The 18,528-nt window shown below is 43.4% G+C and overlaps 1 protein-coding gene across 1 annotated transcript in view; it reads right to left on the reverse strand.

The window, feature by feature from the left end:
• Window positions 1-1,727: 1,727 nt before the first annotated feature.
• Window positions 1,728-18,528, reverse strand: part of LOC138453828 (vomeronasal type-2 receptor 26-like) — a 352,571-nt gene continuing 335,770 nt past the window's right edge. Inside the window, exons 7-8 of the mRNA XM_069606993.1 lie at window positions 10,100-10,226; window positions 1,728-2,623 (exon numbers count right to left, since the gene is read on the reverse strand). Coding sequence (XP_069463094.1) covers window positions 1,728-2,623; window positions 10,100-10,226 — 1,023 coding nt within the window. The remainder of the gene's footprint in view (window positions 2,624-10,099; window positions 10,227-18,528) is intronic.

Raw genomic sequence — 18,528 nt, forward strand, 5'->3', positions numbered from 1 at the left:
GTCTCTTATATTTTCACACTGACGGACCCTGAATCTTGGGGCAGACATGATCTTCTCGAGCACTCAGCCAGAGCAGTGCGCTAGAGAAATGTTGCAAACCGACCAGATGGGTGCAGACAATACTTTCAAGGTCAGTGAGCCAGGCTCCGGAGCACTTGCTGGGAAAGGAAGAGCTTTTTAATTAATAAACACTGGTAAATGGAAGGAGCATCATGGAGGGGTTAGCAGTTTCAAATCGCCCTTTGGCAGATGGGCCTGGGAAGGGGGCTGTGGAGCTCGGGGGTGAGCCAGGAGGGGACCAATCAGGTGGAGAATTCCGGTCTCCCGAGGGTGCAACAGTGTTTTGTGTCCTTGCCGATGTTAGCAGGGCACCTCATTGGCTAGATGCTGTGTGAATCTCTCTTCATAGCCAACCCCAGGTTGAATCGTGTTTCTCATGAGAACTGGCCACTGGCAGACAAGTAAAGTTATGGTGGTCAGCACAATTTTGTCATGAAGTGTTTGTCATTGTGGGGTAGTGTGGGAAGGTTTGTGACGTCACGTGGGAGGTGTTGGTCAGAGGGGATTAAGATTGCTTGCACCTATCGTGAACTAGTAACGTATAGAGAACCATAAGGGACTGACGCATTCCCGCAAATGAGCTTCATAGGATGACTTAACATTGTCTTAAGCTAGTAATGTTTAACCTGAAGCTAGTAATGTTTAAATGCATAAAAAGATTGGCCATGGTAGTCGGCACCGACTGCTCCCTTCTCTCAGTCCTATTCCACTGTGCTGATTGAATTGTGCTCTCCCAGCTGCGTCTAGACCTGCAATAAACTGTGTTACTTCTTGCTTTGTGTATGCTCCTTTTTAGACTACTTTGGTATTTTTGACATTACCTGCCTTGAGAGGACCCCTGATACAGAGTCATACCCAAGTCCTGCCGCAGGCATTACATTTATTCACTCCCACTGCTCACTCTTACAGGCAGATCGCAGCAGAAAGTAGGACCTGATCAGCACCACCTATGACCCCTGATACAGAGTCATACCCATGACCTGCCGCAGGCATTCATTGCATGTATTCACTCCCACTGCTCACTCTTACAGGCAGATTGCAGTAGAAAGTAGGACCTGATCACCACCACCTATGACCCCTGATACAAAGCCGCACCCAAGACCTGCCACAGGCATTGCATTTCTTCACGCCCACTGCTCACTCTTAAGGGCAGATCGCAGTAGAAAGTAGGACCTGATCAGCACCACCTATGACCCCTAATACAGAGTCATACCCAAGACCTGCCACAGGCATTGCATTTATTCACTCCCACTGCTCACTCTTACAGGCAGATCGCAACAGAAAGTAGGACCTGATCAGCACCACCTACGATCCCTGATACAGAGTAATACCCAAGACCTGCCACAGGTATTGCATTTATTCACTCCCACTGTTCACTCTTACAGGCAGATCGCAGCAGAAAGTAGGACCTGATCAGCACCACCTATGCAGTAAAAACATGTAGGACATATTATACAAGTTTCCGCAGAACCCACAAACAGAGCTTTAAAGTGAATAATGGAGCCCAGAATACAAAATGCTAAAATAAATGATTGATTACTGTAGTAGTTAAAGGTCATAACATGTTATTTTGTCAGTTTACTGTTGCTTTCATGTGTATTGATTTACTTAACATATTTGTCAGCTTTCAAAAGAGATGGCTCCCACTTTTCATGACCATCTGAAGCTCATCGTTGTGACACATATTCCTTGGTGTTCATGTCTGGCCTGAGAAGAATCACATAGCATTTGGGTAGGAATATACATCCCAGGAGCCCCGCACCGGAGGCCAGGATGGCAAAGACCTCCACGGCCACCATGTACTTGCCCTTGGAGCTCAGGTAGGTTGGGATGAAGGCGACCCACACACTGCAGAACACCAGCATGCTGAACGTGATGAACTTGGCCTCGTTGAAACTGTCCGGTAAGTTCCTTGCTAGGAAGGCAATGATGAAGCAGAAGCAGGCCAGGAATGCCAGGTACCCAAGAACACAGTAGAATGCAATGTTTGACCCCTCGTTACATTCCAGTATTATCTGACCAATCACAGACTGTGTGTCATATGATGGGAAAGGGGGAGCTAGCCCCAGCCAGACGATACAGATAACGACTTGGATACCGGAACACAAAGTGACTAGATAGTTGGAGAACCCAAATCTCATCCAGCGTCTCATCCCACTTCCTGGTTTGGTGGCTTGGAATGCCATAACTACAGTCAGGGTTTTACCTAATATCGAAGACACCGAAAGAGTAAAAGTGACACCAAACACAGCCTGTCGGAGAAGACAGGTGACCATCTGAGGTTGACCAATGAAAATCAAGGAACAGAGGAAGCAGAGCGTCAGTGAGAGCAGGAGGACATAGCTGAGGTTACGGTTATTGGCCTTCACTATCGGAGTGTCTCTGAAATGTATAAAGATCCCCAGAACTAGAGTTGCGATTAAAGAGAAGGCCACAGCAATGACAGCCAACATGGCACCCAACGGCTCCTCGTAGGACAGAAATGCAAACTCCTTTGGGATGCATCCATCTCTTCTTGTATTTGGCCACATATTTTCCGGGCACATAACACAATGATCAGCATCTGAGAGAGAGAGAGAGCGCGGTGTCATTAGCTCAGAAGGTCAATGTGTGGAAGAGAATACCTTTTATTTAAGAGATTCAACCTAGTGCCTAATATGTCAGGTGTGAAAGTGGAAAATTGCATTCACAGTATTTTTATTTGAAAGTATGTTTCTGGAAAAACACTATCACAACTGCTTATCGTCAAATCATTGGAGTGCTAAGAATCAGGTTCCACCCTAATCCACTAGTAATCCATTCTATGTTAAAAGCAAGACATTTACATCTGAGAATTAATATGTTATCAAAAGTGATACTTTTTATTTATCAACCAGCTCACTCATTGAGCTCATCAAACTCCCACCCCCGTATTACTAATCTTTTTTTTCTAAAATCGAGAGGTTAAGGGCAGTTTCGCTTGTAAAACCAATAATGTTGGGGCAAACGTCTTTGGACTGTGAGCAGTCTCGAGAGGCAGCTGCTGAGAAAGTAAGATACCAAAGAGATTGTATTGCCCTTATTGCATGAGCCATCAGCAATCTGCCCCATGTGTCCAAACACAAGTTATATCACTTCATGCAGGCACCTGAACCGTGTGGCTTACTAAGCACTCGCTAGAGGCATGTGATAAGACAGCAAGCTCCCCAAAGACATGATATTGCCCTCCATACACTAGCCATGGGAGGCCAGGTTAGGGTGACCCAACACAAGTTATATTACTTCATGCTTCACACAGATAATAATGTGGGACAGAACATGATACATGTATCTGTTACATTGACTTTCACACAATGGAAGTTGGCCTAAAAACTGTTATGATCCAGTGGATGGAAATGGCATTCGCCTCATTGGCCAACTTCTGGGCCATATGTTGTTATTGTGATTTCTACTGTACACTGCTGCCATGTTCATGGTCTCCGGGTGCCCAGCAGGATCTGAAAAGGAAGGGGATTGGGATGGGTTAGTTAGAGGGCTTGAGATGGAAAGGTGCAAGAGAGCTTTGATGTGTTCGGCGGCTTCAGTTTGGAAAAACCGCTCACTGTGTCCTGGTTTGTTTTAGTTGATAGACGTTGTGTGTTGTTTGGTGGGTGATTGAATATGGTGGGTTGTGTGTGTCTTGGGTGTTGTGGAGTGCAGGTAGCGTGCTTGTAGTTTGCAGTATTTTTGTTTTTTGTGGCTGAGATACGTGTCTGGTTTCTTCAGTGTTGGAGGGTGGCTATGAAGAGTACTAGAGTGTTCTAGCAGGGTTAGTCGGCTGTCGTACCAGTCTTTCTTTTTCTGTGTGTTGGATTGATCTGTTGGGTTAATCTTATTCTGTGGTGTTTGGGTTGAGTGCTTTATTTCTCTGGGTGATCCAGTTCCAGAGTTTCTTATTGTGTTGTATTGGCAGTGTTCCTTCGTCAGTGTTCCCTCTTTAGTTTCCCAAAGTCTCACTGCTATGCAGGAGAATGCTGATCCTCCGAATTTGTGTTTTGCGTATTGTTCTGGTTCGAAGCAAATGTCGTTGCTGGAGGTTAGTGTTTGTTTGTAGATGGAGATTTTTCCCTGTATGAATTCCGCTCCTTGGCCGTGTATTGCTCTCTGTATTATGCAGAGCATTTTGAAGAAGATACATTTTTTGATTGGTAGCCAATGTAGTGTTCTGAATGCTTGTGTAATGTGTTCTCTCTTGTTGAGTCTAAGGAGTAGTCTTGCTAATGCGTTCTGTATTTGTTGTTGTTTTCTCATAAGGTATTCTGGCATTCTGCGATAGATGCTGTTGGCATAGTCTATTCTTGACATGACGAGAGAGATGACAGCGAGTGTTCTGTCTGGGAAGGTGAAGAAGGGGCATATCCTCTTGATTCTGTGTGAGTGGAAGAAGCATTTATTAACTACTGTGTTGACTTGTGGTTCTAGTGTTAGTTTGTTGTCCATTAGTATTCTGTGATTTCTGACCTCTTTGGATGGTTCTGTTGTTTTTCCCAGTTCGGCAGGGCATGGAATGTCACGATTGTTCGGTGGGTCGTTGAGTATAATCATGATTTCTGTTTTGTCCGGTTTGAGTTTAAGGCTGTTGGTTCTCATCCACTGGTTTAATTCATTGAGGCAGTTGGTAAGGGTTGTGTTTAGCTCTTTGCTGCCATTGATTTTGTAGATGATTTGAGTGTCATCTGCATAGTTGTAGCAGGTGGGCCCATGTTTTTTAATGAGGTTAATCAGGGGGTCATGAAAATGTTGAAGAGTAGTGGTGATAGCGATGAGCACTGTTGGACTCCACATGTTGTTTTACGGTGTGCTGACTTGAGTGGTGCTATCCAAGTTGTTTCCGTTCTTTCAGTCAGTAAGGATTTTAACCAGAGGAGTGCTGTTCTGAGGATTCCAGGCCTTTGAGTCATTTGATGAACTGATTTGGTTAGCAAATCACATAAAAAGCCTGGAAATTAGCCAATAAGGGGAGGCCTTGTGAGTACCGTGGTGTCCGCCGCATGGCAGGGCTCTTAGCGTGGTGTTCCCTCCCATCACAGGAAAGCTGCTGGAGAGCTTGATAGACACAGCCCCAGCACTCCGAATTGCTGACCTTCTCCCCCGCTCCTTACTTCAAACCTGGGTCGCTTCTGGTAAATGTGACCCGGGTTCATGGCTCTGCATCGAGCCACTGCAGGCAATCCATGCCAGATAGCACCCGGCAAATGCGGCCCTGCTCGGTTTACCAAGCCCTGCTCCTACCTCCTCCATAATCACGTTTCTACAGCTCTATGTGAAAGTGTCGCCAGCAAAATGTAGTCATGTGAAAAACTAGTCAGGAGAAATAGGTTTTCAAAATATAGTCATTCGATACAAGCAATATAATGTGTGAAAATGTTGCTAGTGATAAGGTCGCCAACAAAGCTGTTTTTAAAAGTACAAAGCTGTAACCCTAATAATGACCCCTACATCTAAGAAAACTGGCCAATCACCAACCCTCCCAAACATCCTATCCCTAATTCGTCCCCTAAGTGCAGACTTTCTTCTAACCCTTAGGCTTTCCTTAACCTTAACACTTCAACCGCACAAAGCATCTAATTTGCATGTGATGTGATGCAAAACACCAAATAAACAAATGTAAACACTAACCGCAACCTCATCACTAGCCTTACACAAATTCCATAGCCCTTACCTTAGACCATACACTTCCTGTAACGCTAACCATGGCCTTATCCCAACCCAAACTATTACTCTAACCCTAACCCTTACTCTACTGTAACTCCTAGGTTTATCCTAACCCCTGTCCCACCACAACAGTGCCAGCCCTCACCACCTCGCTAGCCCTTTCTTTAACTCTAACCCAACCTCTTACTTTGTTAACGCTAGCATTACCTTAACCCCTACCCTAGCACTCACCCTGACCCTTACTCTACCCCACCAAATCCCAACAGCATCTGGATTCAACAACCACCCTCAACCTAACCCTTACCCTAATTCTAACCAAAATCTTTAATCCTAACACCTATACTAGCCATGAACAAAGCAATAACAAGTCCTCCACAAACTCCATTAACCCTAATGCATCCCCTAACAGCACTACAGTTTTGGCTACTTTCCATCTGCATGCCTCACTCACCCCTATGTTGCCAAGTTAAATCACAACATTTTTCTTGGTCACTTTTTCACTGAAAAGGTATTTTCAGATATTAATCAATGACTTCTTTTTATTTGGCAACATTACTTGTATTGTCATAATCATTAGGGTATTTATTGAGCGAGTACCTAATGTGAACGTACAGAGTTATGACTCGGACGCAAGGATTGTGTACTGACTGATAAAGACTTGTATTAAGTTTGGGAGAAAAAGGCCTAACTTTCCCTAACCTAGGAGGGGTTTCCCTGCCTCAACAAAACAAATTAGTGCCTCTGTCAGAAAGTCCAAATAAAAGTTCTCTGTCATGTGTCCAAAACCTAATCTATCGCTCACACTCTAAACTCTACAAAAAGTGCAAAAGGGGAAACATTTCTCCTGGCTGGCCCTCTGCTGCCTTATAATTCCAAATAAAAGTTCCAAAAGAAAGTTCCCACGAAAACCACAGTGTTCCAACGAAACAGTTCAATGAACAATTTGTGTGTTGCACAATTACTCTTTCATACGGTTCTAAGGGGGTAACAACCTCATGGGTATTGGCTCTTCCTTTTACGTAGCTTTAGGCTAGTTTTACAGTCTTGGTTTCCTCTCCTGCAAGCTCCGTCTGAACCTATTATTTGCATAGGTTTGTTTGTCTACCTGGGTTCTTTCTGATTCACAGCCTTGGTATACTCTCCTGCCAAGGTATGCATTTCTTTTTCATCAGTCAATTGGACTTGTTTTACTAGCCTACCAAGTATGTTTGGCTGTTGTAATGTAAGTCTAGTCTTGTCCTGCCCTGCTGGCCATGAATGCATGCTAGTAGAATGTTGTTGGGGAGTGTTATGATTGGCAGCTCAGGAGAATGTTGAGTGAGTGTTGTAACTGAGTGTTCCATGTGTGTCAGTTGGGGGCCTGAGCTTGTGATGTCAGGATGACCGGCGGGTGTCTGCGTGACTACATGTCCTGTAATATACTTACAAGTAACTGTACACGTGTCCCCTTTTGGTACCTTATAGCATTACTCCACAACACTATTTGCCACCACGCTGCTTATTGCTCTTTCAGTGTGTTTTCTGAGATGTTGTTGCTCTCTCCTCCGCTCGGCGCTGTCGACACCAGCCACCAAAGTCCTGGTTCTCCGTGTTCTTTAGCCAAGCTTGGAAGAGACTGCGGATTGCCTGCAGCATGCGGGCTGTTAGGTCTTCCCTGCTGCAGGTACTTTGTCTCCTCTGTTGCTGCAGAGGGTGCCTCGGTAAGATAATGACAGTGCCTGCAGCACCCGGCAAAGCCCTCCCTGTGACTGTCTCTTGGGTGCTCGTTCTGGACTTCCTTTGCCTTTGTCTGTCGTGCGTCAGTCTTCACTCTATCTCATCTGCCTACTTCCACCACATTCTCGACTTCCACTACTACTCCCACAACAACCAATGTCTTGTCCTTCTTCCTTTTCATGGTTCCAATTGTTTTTAGCGATTGGAAAACAACTAGAGCATTCACCACAGTTCTCATGTTTGACTTTTGCATTTCCAGGGCGCTGTCTCGTCTCAGTGTTTCACATATACAAAAACTGATTTTACTTTGCACAAGTACATTGATTTAGATAAGGTATAAGGGTTTAGAATGGGTAGTGTAGTGGAACTTTTAAGGAAACTTCTAGGTTTCCGTATAGGTGTTGGATTCCCTCCCCTAACAGAAATGAAGAGAGGTTGTGATTCGTATCACTTGCTTTGGAAAGCAACAGAGCACTTTACAATCATAGGGGGAAGAACAAGGTTAGGGAGCAGAAAAACAAGGGAGTGGGGATCTAACAACAGGGGAGGGATGGCAATTGTCAGAAATTGATCTTCAGGTCACAAGGGGAGGAACGAGTGGTGATCAAATCACCCAGTCTCAGGTATGGTGGAGAATGGACTGTGTATGGAGCTAGGTGTTGGGGAAGAGCCATTCCTTGAATAGGAGGGTCTTGAGCTCCTTCCTGAACTTAGAGGAGAGGGTTCGAATCGGATGTTGATGGGGAGGAGGATCCAGAGTGTTAGGGCATATACAGATAAGGCCTGTCTTCTGGTTTTTTCCTTCCTGCACCGGCGGAGTTCAATTCTGCAGATGTCCTTACTGCTGGTGGATCGTAGGCCTCCGGAGATGCATTCCATAATAGCTTTCTAGAAGCTCCAGACGCCCCACCATGAGTTATAGGCCCTAAATTGTCAGATTTCTGCGCAGTGGCACGGTCCAATCTTCTAAAGTAAACTGTAGTGTTAGGATATTTACATGTAGCCTTTGCCACAGGTGCATACCTGCCCAAGACACAACCACCTTAGACCCGCATTCTGGGGCATGACTGCAGCGAGCTTGGGGAACAGAACAATAGTCCTTCGATTTGATCCAAGCAAGGATTTAATGTTTCCCTGCGAGTGATGTGGGGACTCAAATGAATGTATATTCACATATTCAGACATATGACATGTCACCATACGTGATGCACTATTCATGGGGGATGTGATATTGTACATTTGGAAGCCTGCCTAGATGGCGTGTGAACAGTGATATTGGGATGTGAGCTGCAGGTGGATTATTGGGTTGCTTGCAGTTTGGTGGCAGAAAGTGTATGAGCACTTATAATTACATGAATGGCACAGGGATATCAAGGTAGAACTCCCTAAAATAATTATGTCTTCTCCCTCATAGATCCTGTGAGTGGCAACACAGAATGTGAAACTTGAGTAAAATTGAACATTAACATAAAGATAAATAACTGAAATGGATTTCGGCCGACCGGATACCGTGTACGGTCAGCAGGCTCTTTTGTTCTGTCTTGTTTGGTCGTAATAGCATCAATTTCCATTTCATTAGGAAGGGGAGTGCGATGAGGATGTCATGTTCGATGTTGTTTGCTTCTACTTTGACTAAGGGGCTATGCTGTCAAAGATATATTGGCAACTGCTCATTGGCTGGTTCGAGGTTTTGAATGATTGTGAATTGCTCTGTATTCTACCAAGAATTGAGTACACCCGAAGAGAAGATGTTTGGTAAATTTACCTCCCTATCAATTTTCGTGATTTGATCCGTCTTTTGTCCCGAACTAATAAGGAAGCCTTTCTTGAAAGCTGTTGTCTTTGCAAATACATCCCACTAATTTGCAATTTAAGTGAGGTGTCATATATTTACACAGATTCAATTATTTATTTGGTGGCATTTCAAATGTTTAGAAATCAAGGAACTAATTGTTTTAAAGATAAGGAAAGAGGTTGACATTGGTTATCAAATCTACAACAAAACATCAGATTGACTGATGTCCTGATGAAAGCTGTGATAAACTGAATTAATTAGCTGCACGCATAAAAAAGCTTGCTGTTACAATAAGAATATGTTGTTTTCCTGTTGTTTTACGTACACATATTTATATATAGAAATGTTTCTCCTTGTTTGCCCATAGGGATATTTAGCAAAGTTCAAGTGCACTCTTTGGTTATAAGGTTTACGATTTGAAATAGTTTGAATTGGTTTGAATGATTGTGGAAGGTGTGTGAGAATGTTTCTTTTTGATGAATGAGTTTGGGTATTTTAGAAACACATGCATATTGCGAAACATTTGCTATATTTTGTGTGAAATTATGTATTTGTATTTATAACCACTAAACAATGTTATATTTGTTGTATCTGTAGGGGCATATATTCGTTTGAATAGTTTCCCAGTAGGAACTATTATTGGAAGATGAAAGCATGTCATTAGGGCATGCCAAGGGCTGCACAGAGCCATATGAAGCAGCCATGCCTGGTGCCACGTTGCCCACAGCCACGCCTTCGACCCTGCCTCGTACACCCCAGTGGCCTTGGTGGGACTGCAAACTACTACTACGTGGGGTTTAAACATACCAGCCTCCATTCCCTGTGCCAAACTCAGAACATGGCAGCCTCCATTACCTGTCTGATGGGACACCTCACCCTCTGGGCACGGGATACAGCCGTAGCAGCAGACCTGTTTACCTGGTAACATTAGTTTCTGATATCCAGGCAGGCACGGCTCACTGCACCTGGACTGCGGTGGTGTCTGTCAGGTAAGAGATGAAACAGTTAAATAAAGCTATGAAAAGCAACTTTTCTGGAAATAAGCAGTATAAAATACCACTTTATAAACATCAGCAACATCTTTCTCAATCACTTTGGAAAGGTATGGTAAGACAATCCAATTTATCATCGTGATGCTGTTCTAAGCATCATGATGGTGACTTCATTTAGAAGTATCTGGATCTTTATTTAATATGGGGCCATTGTGGTTCATTGAATTATAATGAGCATTGTTTTATGCTTACCCCTTCTAGAATCTAACAGCACGTGATTTTGAGTCTGCAAGTGCCTAGACGTTTTGACTGGAACACTGGTGTCATCCAATTATGACGAGTCGAATTATCTTTGCCAATTAGTTGGGAGTTACTGTATGTTCAACAGATACTTTACTGAGTTAAGGGTGGTCCATAGCGAGATATCGATACGCTCATTTAGATTAATTTCATCACTAACTGTGAGTGTTTACATTCAGTTAGGACTTCTGCCAGCCTTAGGATACTTAGATTATATCTAAAACGAAGATTGTACAACCTGGTTGTTTTTCCAACTTAAGTTTCATTGGGAATTATTCTCTATCTTCCAAACCTTTGGGTAAGTACTTGGGTCTTTATTTATTTATTTATTTTTGATTTACACATCTTTGGTTGACGATTAGTTGAATCAGAACTTGATGTTCGGATTTTTTGATTAGTGAGTATGACCTCCTGTCTAAATTAGATATCCTTGATGGATTCCCCATAGATTAGAGACAGCTGTGGATATTCTTGACTTACATAATATTCATTCAGTGTGGTAGACTACACATAAAGACACAGTAGAGGTAACTTTTTACACTATTGCTTTTTTAGTCCTTTTCTTTTGGAGTCATACCGGTGTTAGAATTATGGTTCACCTGCGAAAACAGAAATAAAATATCGAGGCTAAGTACCCCAAAAGGAAATACACTGAACACGGGTTACAAAGGAACATACAAAGTATTTTATTTTATACTGAATCCAGTTACAAAAACACAGCAAAATCAGATAGCTATCGGCCCTCAGTACAACACAACGAACTCCAGCGTGGTTCAGTGTGTTCAGTGAGAGACCCTGTACATTAGAATGCATTCACTTTTTATACATTTGGTGGGCGCGATGTCCAGCCCCACTTCGGGTTAATATTCCTTTTAATACATCACCGATCTAGGGTTCGTGCCAAGTCTCAAATAACCGCATATAACTGGTTTGCCTTTAATACATGTATCAACAAGCGTATGCATTAACTGTATATTCTAAAGGTTTCCATGCAGGCCTTCTTAAACCTTAATACAATGTAGTTAAACAGATGTTCTTCGTTCAGTATTTGAATACATTGTCTCAACATATGCTCGTGGATTAGTTTCATTGCACGAATAATCCTTGTACACATAGGACAACGAAGGACAAGGTCTCAGTTCACGACCTCAACAAGTGGCCTGCAGGCAAATTACACATTAGCTATGTACAGAGGTCAAGACGGCCATGTTGTATTCTGCAATGACATCGTCCACCATTTTAGCTCACAGGGTGAGTTTTACACAACGAATCCTAAAATGGCGGTTTGACCTAAAATGGCGGCTTACATGGATTTAAGGTCAGGACTTTGCAACACAGATTTCTTTCGCAAGAGACTTTCGAGCAGCTTGGCGTAGGCCAATATTAATATATTTATTACAATAGGAGGCACGATATACTTTCTATTTTGACAAACCCTCCTTTTGGCCTATGCCAAGTGCCAAAAACTACTTTGGATCTCCTTGCAAATAACTCCATGCATCATTGTCCATGCACCCTGAATCACTATCGGAAATATCTATTGCCATTAGGTCTTTTGCTAAAATTTCCTTCAATACTTATTCTTTGGAAGTCTTATCTGGGGCATACACTTTGGGCCTCATTACAACCCTGGCGTTAAGGGTTAACGGCGCCGTAAAAGGCTGCGGTGCCGTTAAACCCTTAACGCCAGATTCCCACTTTAACGCCTGCTTTTTTTAGATTGTTGCATCGTTCCATTTCAATTAAATCAAAGTGAATAACTTCGAAGGGGACAGAAGGTGGCCCAAAACATCCCCTTGCAGTTGATGTCCCCTTTCCCACATTGTGTTGTAGGCAAATCATGCAGTTCTGGACATAGCACTGGGCAATTTTCAAAATCTTGTCATTTGCCCAAACTTTTTCTAACATTTTCATAACCTGCTGGGCACAAACATGTGTAGGGCTGTGTGCCATGACAACCATCATCATGACATAGGCGTCAGGTAACAGCAATTTCCCTTCGACCATGTCCACCCAACACCCATCATCATCAAGTTTCCCCAAGCCTTCAGCCCACCTCTTAGACTCTTCCATTGTGGCATCAGCGTGGATATCCCGTACAGACCCAACACCCTCATCCATTACATAAGCATCTACAGTCTCCCTTGAAACATACATCTCTGTGACGAGATCTGTGGCAGTTTGTCTAGCTATCTGATCAGCGAAAGTATTCCCTTTTCCAATATCATCTGCAATCTTTCGATGTGCTGCACATTTCATAACTGCTAACTGAGTAGGGAGCGCAAGTGCTGAGAGTAGTTGTATTATTAGGGAGCCATGTTGAATTTTGGTGCAATGCGAAGTTAGGAACCCTCTCTCTGACCAAATTCTCCCAAAGTTGTGAACCACCCCAAAGGCATACTGACTATCAGTATATAGCTTTACTGCAAGCCCTTCGGAAAGTTCACAAGCTCGGGTCAATGCTATAATCTCTGCGGCCTGCGCAGAATTATGCGTGATTCTCTTAGTTTCCACAACCGTGCTCAATGTAGTGATTGCATAAGCGGCTGTGGATGTACCATCCGGAAGTTTAAAGCAGGAGCCGTCACAAAACAGCTCTCCTTGCAGATTATCCAAAGGAGTATCTTTCAAATCAATTCTACCCTTTGTTTCTTGTTCTGTCGTATACAAACAATCATGTGGTACTTCATCGCCGCAAGTAGTATCTTGCAGAAAAGGTAGGAGTTCAGCCGGATTAAGGACACAACACCTCTTAATTTGAATGTGAGGAGCAAACAAGATCAATTCATATCTTGTCAACCGTGCAGAAGTGAGGTGTTGCGTTTGAGTTCGGTTCAATAGAACATCTACAGAATGAGGCACCATCAGGGTTAGATCATGGCCTAGGACCATTCCCTCACTCTGTTTTACAGACGCGGCAGCAGCAGCGACAGCGCGCAAACATCTTGGCAAAGCGCATGATACAGGATCAAGGGCGGAAGAATAGTAACCGCACGGCCTATTCTTCCCTCCATGTTCCTGCATTAATACAGCCAAAGCACATCCATCACATTCATGCACAAACAACACAAAGGCCTTTTCATAGTTTGGTGTGCCCAAAACTGGTGCAGAGCATAATGCAGACTTAAGCAAGTCAAATGACTGCTGGTGTACCGCGTTCCATGTCAATGCGAAGAAATGCCCTTCTTCGTCAAAGCCAACATCGGTTTGATTACTAATGAAAAATTCGGGATCCACAACCTACAGTAAGAAGCCATACCTATCAAGGCCCTAACTTCCTTCTGTGTATTTGGGACAGACATGCCAGAAATGTGTTTTATTCTTTCAGGTGTCAATCTTGTTCCCTCCTTTGATAGGAGATAGCCTAAATAGGCGACCTCCTGACAACAATATTGACATTTTTTAAGCGAAGCTTTGTGACCATGCTTAGCTAGATGAATAAGTAATAACACAGTGCCCTCCTAACAGGCACTGACTGCACTCTCAGAGTCAGCAGCTAGAAGCAAATCGTCAACGTACTGAAGCAAAGTACAGGTAGAGGGCAATTCAAGGGTATCAAGTTGTTCTTTCAAAGCCCTACTATAAATACTAGGACTCTCTGTGTACACTTGAGGTGCACGAGTAAATGTAAACGAGCGGCCCCCTAAGGTGAACGCGAACAAATATCTACTATCCTTGTGTATAGGAATACTAAAGAACGCATTCTTTAAGTCCACAACACTAAAGTAAGTAGCTGGAATCATGGTTAGGATTGTCATTACATCAGGCACAATTAGAAATTGTGGTGCCACAACTTTATTAATGGCACGTAAATCAATTATAAAATGGAATGCAATTACATTATCACCTTTCATGTACACAGGTAAAATCCGGCTATTACACAAACTTCCTGAAATTTCCTCAATCACCCCGCGATGCACAAAATCAGAAACAATACATTTCAAAGCTTGCTCGCCCCCCACCGAAATCTTATACTCCGCAATCCGAAGTCAACAGAAATGGACACTGGTCCGTAAAGGGACCCAAAGAAGTTGGCAACGGCATAGAAACCGGACAAACAACTGGTGTACCAGAAAACCCTACAGAAACATTGGTTTGCCCTGACAGTGGAATGTTTGGAACCCGCGAATGATCAATGGAACACTTCTGTGCTCCAGTGTCTATCAAAAACGGATGTTTCCTATTTCCCACCACCATTTCAACGTAGGGACCTTTCTGATTGATGGGAATAGGTGTAGGTTCCAATCCCTGCTTCGGGCAATCCTAACGAAACAGAATATCATCAAAAGGAAGCTCTTCAGATAAATATGCAGCGGAAGGATGATCAAATATGTTCCTGGTGTCCACACTCAGAGTCTGATTGTCCTGCGAAAAAGGTTGCTGAGGGTCCTGTGTAAACTGACCTCTAGCAGGGCCCCCTACGCCCGCGCGACCTCTGGATCGCCTACCCATATTACCAAATGTATTATTCGACCTTTGTTGAAGGACGGGGCATTGTGCTCGCCAATGACCATCTCAACCACAATAAGCGCACTGGTCAATGTTCACAGGACCTAAGGGCACATTCCCCTGCGGGACATACTGACCTCTAACCTGAGCACTACCTCCTCTGGGGCCCCTAACAATTTGCTGCAATAGCACTTTAGTTTTTAAATCGCCTTTCCGTTTTTCAATCCTATCTTTTTCATTATTGACACGGTTCTCATAGTACTGAGCCATGTGCAGTACGTCTGATTGTGATTTCGCCTGCCAAGTGCTCTCAGAAGACATAATTTGTGACTGCATGTCAGGCAGCAATCCACGTTTAAATTTGTCCACAAATAATTTTTTCCCAGACTCTGTGCCTAAGTCTTGTCCACTGAAATCCGAGATTATGTGTTCGAACCGATTAAAGAACTCGGTAGCACCTTCAGACTTTCCTTGGACACAGGCCGTAAGCTTGTCCCAAATAATTATCTTTTCGGGAATTATGGTTTTTAATTCAGCAACGATTCTATCAGGCAGAGTTAATATCATCTGTTGTGGTCTTTCGCCAGCTGGCCTTTCCCCATCGAGTCTAGTTATATTCGCCCATGTATCTCCCAACCCCGGTACATCGTCAATAGTTCTAACTTGTTTCCATAAATCTACGGGCAGGAGTACAGGAAACAACAAATCAATGTCACCTAAGGTGAACACTGAGGATTGCAAAACGGATTCTATCTCTTTATAGAACCCTGTTGGATTTTTCCTAATATCAGGAATAGATTGCCTAATAGTATTCCCTTCCTGTCTTGAGAACGGGACGTGAGCGAACTGCGTTACATAATGAGCAGGAATGTTCACAGCGACTATGTTATTTACAGCATCGGCCGCAACCTCAACCTTCGGGACAAATGTCGGAGGAACCTCTCTCATAGGCAACTGAGAACTAGGTGACTCCAAACGCTTACTAAGCAACAGAGCCAAGTCGAGCGCTAAAGCAGTCAAAGAAGTGTCAAGTGAAAAAGCTCTCTTATAAATGCTCAATAACTCTGTGGGACAACTAATCTTTCTTTTTACACATTCATCCTGCAGGTATTCTACCATTACCTGTATCACTTTCCTCTGCATTTCTAACGTATATTGACTATATGTGTCATATACCTTAACTGGAGTTATCGATATGTCTGAAATCCATCTAATCGCGTCTTTCTTACAAATTCGCATTTTCTCCGATATCGGTTTACGACACGGAAGGAACCGTTTCTGTACATACATATTTTCCTCTTCATCATCCTCATTCTGTACATTTTCTAACTCCTTTCTATACCCAAATAACCTCTCGACATGCTCATTTACCTTCTCCACAGTGTCTCTAGAAAGCGCTAGAGTGTTTAGATCCCTCAACCCTTGCGGAACATCTGCATTATTTAATCTTCCCCACATTATATATAACTGAATCCCTAAACCATCAATAAAAACATTTTTCTCAGGAAAATTATCCGTATTACAAAGTGTGACAAAAAAGCTAGCTTGATCATCCTTCTCCATGCAATGCTTAGCCCAGGCAATTAACTCACGTTTCTTCTCCGGCGGTACAGTATTGCGAGTGACAACTTTTGTTCCTGTACCTCGATCGATTACAAGCGGTTCAGGACCACTTGGAAGAGAGGGAGCAGGCAAATTCGATGGAGGTACTATAACTGGTGCGATAAAAAGAGGCGGAGGAGCAGGTGGAGGGACAAAAACCAGAGGAATAGGAACAGCAGGTTGAGCAGGAAGAGCAGGAATAACAGCAGGAAGAGGTACAGCAGTGGGAAGAGGAACACACGGAGGTGGCGCAGAGGCACCAGGCCTTCGTTCATTTAATATTTTGTCAATAAACTCATCAGAAATATGAAGATCTTTAGAAGGATAGATTTTCTGGATTCCAAGTGAGAAAGCCCTTCCCATATTTTTAGTCGCCTCAGACTGTTTGTCTTGGTCATATAATAACGCTTTTTCAGAGTTCGTTTTATGACGACGTGCATGTTTCTCTCTACCTTTAAGTTGTTGCAACGCTTCTTTTTTGCAATTGTGCAAAACATCAAATGCTGCAGGTCTAGCCTTTTTCTTTAACAAGACTGACTCCAAATATTCAATACGAGGGATCTCAAAACTACCATTGATTGGCCACTGAAGTTCGGAGGCATGTCTGGTTTGTCCGTGCCAAATATCATTAAATACTATACTTCCAATGCCATGCTTACAGTACATAGTACATGCCGGCGACCCCTCCTGTGGTGCGGGACGGCTAAATTCCAAAGATTGTCTATCACTGCGGAATAATGCCCTAAAGCAGGTAGACAATTTCCCAGGCATATCTCAAATTCTTGGTGTTACCTAGTCCATAATTGTGTCTGCAGATACAATACGCCAAAATTCAAATTGTTAGGGTTAAATTAAGAATCGGGATCGGTACTTCTAAGAATCTTACCTAACTAATCTTACCTCGTGTATGGTGATTTCGACAAATCTGCCCGCCTCGATAAGTGGACCCTCGTCAAGATGCCGTCTCGGACCACACGCTTATCGTCCAAGGATCGGGTCGTGAAGCGCTGCTGAGGTGTCGTGTCTCGTTCAGGGGGCCCCTTACGTCACACCGTCCGATCCCGGTCCGATAGCGTGCGTCAACCTTCAACAATCCGGCATCAATCTTGAGGGTCCCTATTCGGGCGCCAACTGTGAAAACAGAAATAAAATATCGAGGCTAAGTACCCCAAAAGGAAATACACCGAGCACGGGTTACACAGGAACATACAAAGTACTTTATTTTATACTGAATCCAGTTACAAAAACAGAGCAAAATCAGATAGCTATTGGCCCTCAGTACAACACAACGAACTCCAGCGTGGTTCAGTGTGTTCAGTGAGAGACCCTGTACATTAGAATGCATTCGCTTTTTATACATTTGGTGGGCGCGACGTCCAGCCCCACTTCGGGTTAATATTCCTTTTAATACATCACCGATCTAGGATTTGTGCAAAGTCTCAAATAACCGCATATAACTGGTTTGCCTTTAATACATGTATCAACAAGTGTATGCATTAACTGTATATTCTAAAGGCTTCCATGCAGGCCTTCTTAAACCTTAATACAATGTAGTTAAACGGATGTTCTTCGTTCAGTATTTGATTACATTGTCTCAACATATGCTCGTGGATTAGTTTCATTGCACGAGTAATCCTTCTGCACATAGGTCAACGAAGGACAAGGTCTCAGTTCACGACCTCAACAAGTAGCCTGCAGGCAAATTACACATTAGCTATGTACAGAGGTCAAGACGGCCATGTTGTATTCTGCAATGACATCGTCCACCATTTTAGCTCACAGGGTGAGTTTTACACAACGAATCCTAAAATGACGGTTTGACCTAAAATGGCGGCTTACATGGATTTAAGGTCAGGACCTTGCAACACAGATTTTTTTCGCAAGAGACTTTCGAGCAGCTTGGCGTAGGCCAATATTAATATATTTATTACAATAGGAGGC

The sequence above is a fragment of the Ambystoma mexicanum genome, chromosome 4p, assembly GCF_040938575.1.
Source record: "Ambystoma mexicanum isolate Mex_15411 chromosome 4p, UKY_AmexF1_1, whole genome shotgun sequence".
Taxonomy (NCBI): Eukaryota; Metazoa; Chordata; class Amphibia; order Caudata; family Ambystomatidae; genus Ambystoma; species Ambystoma mexicanum.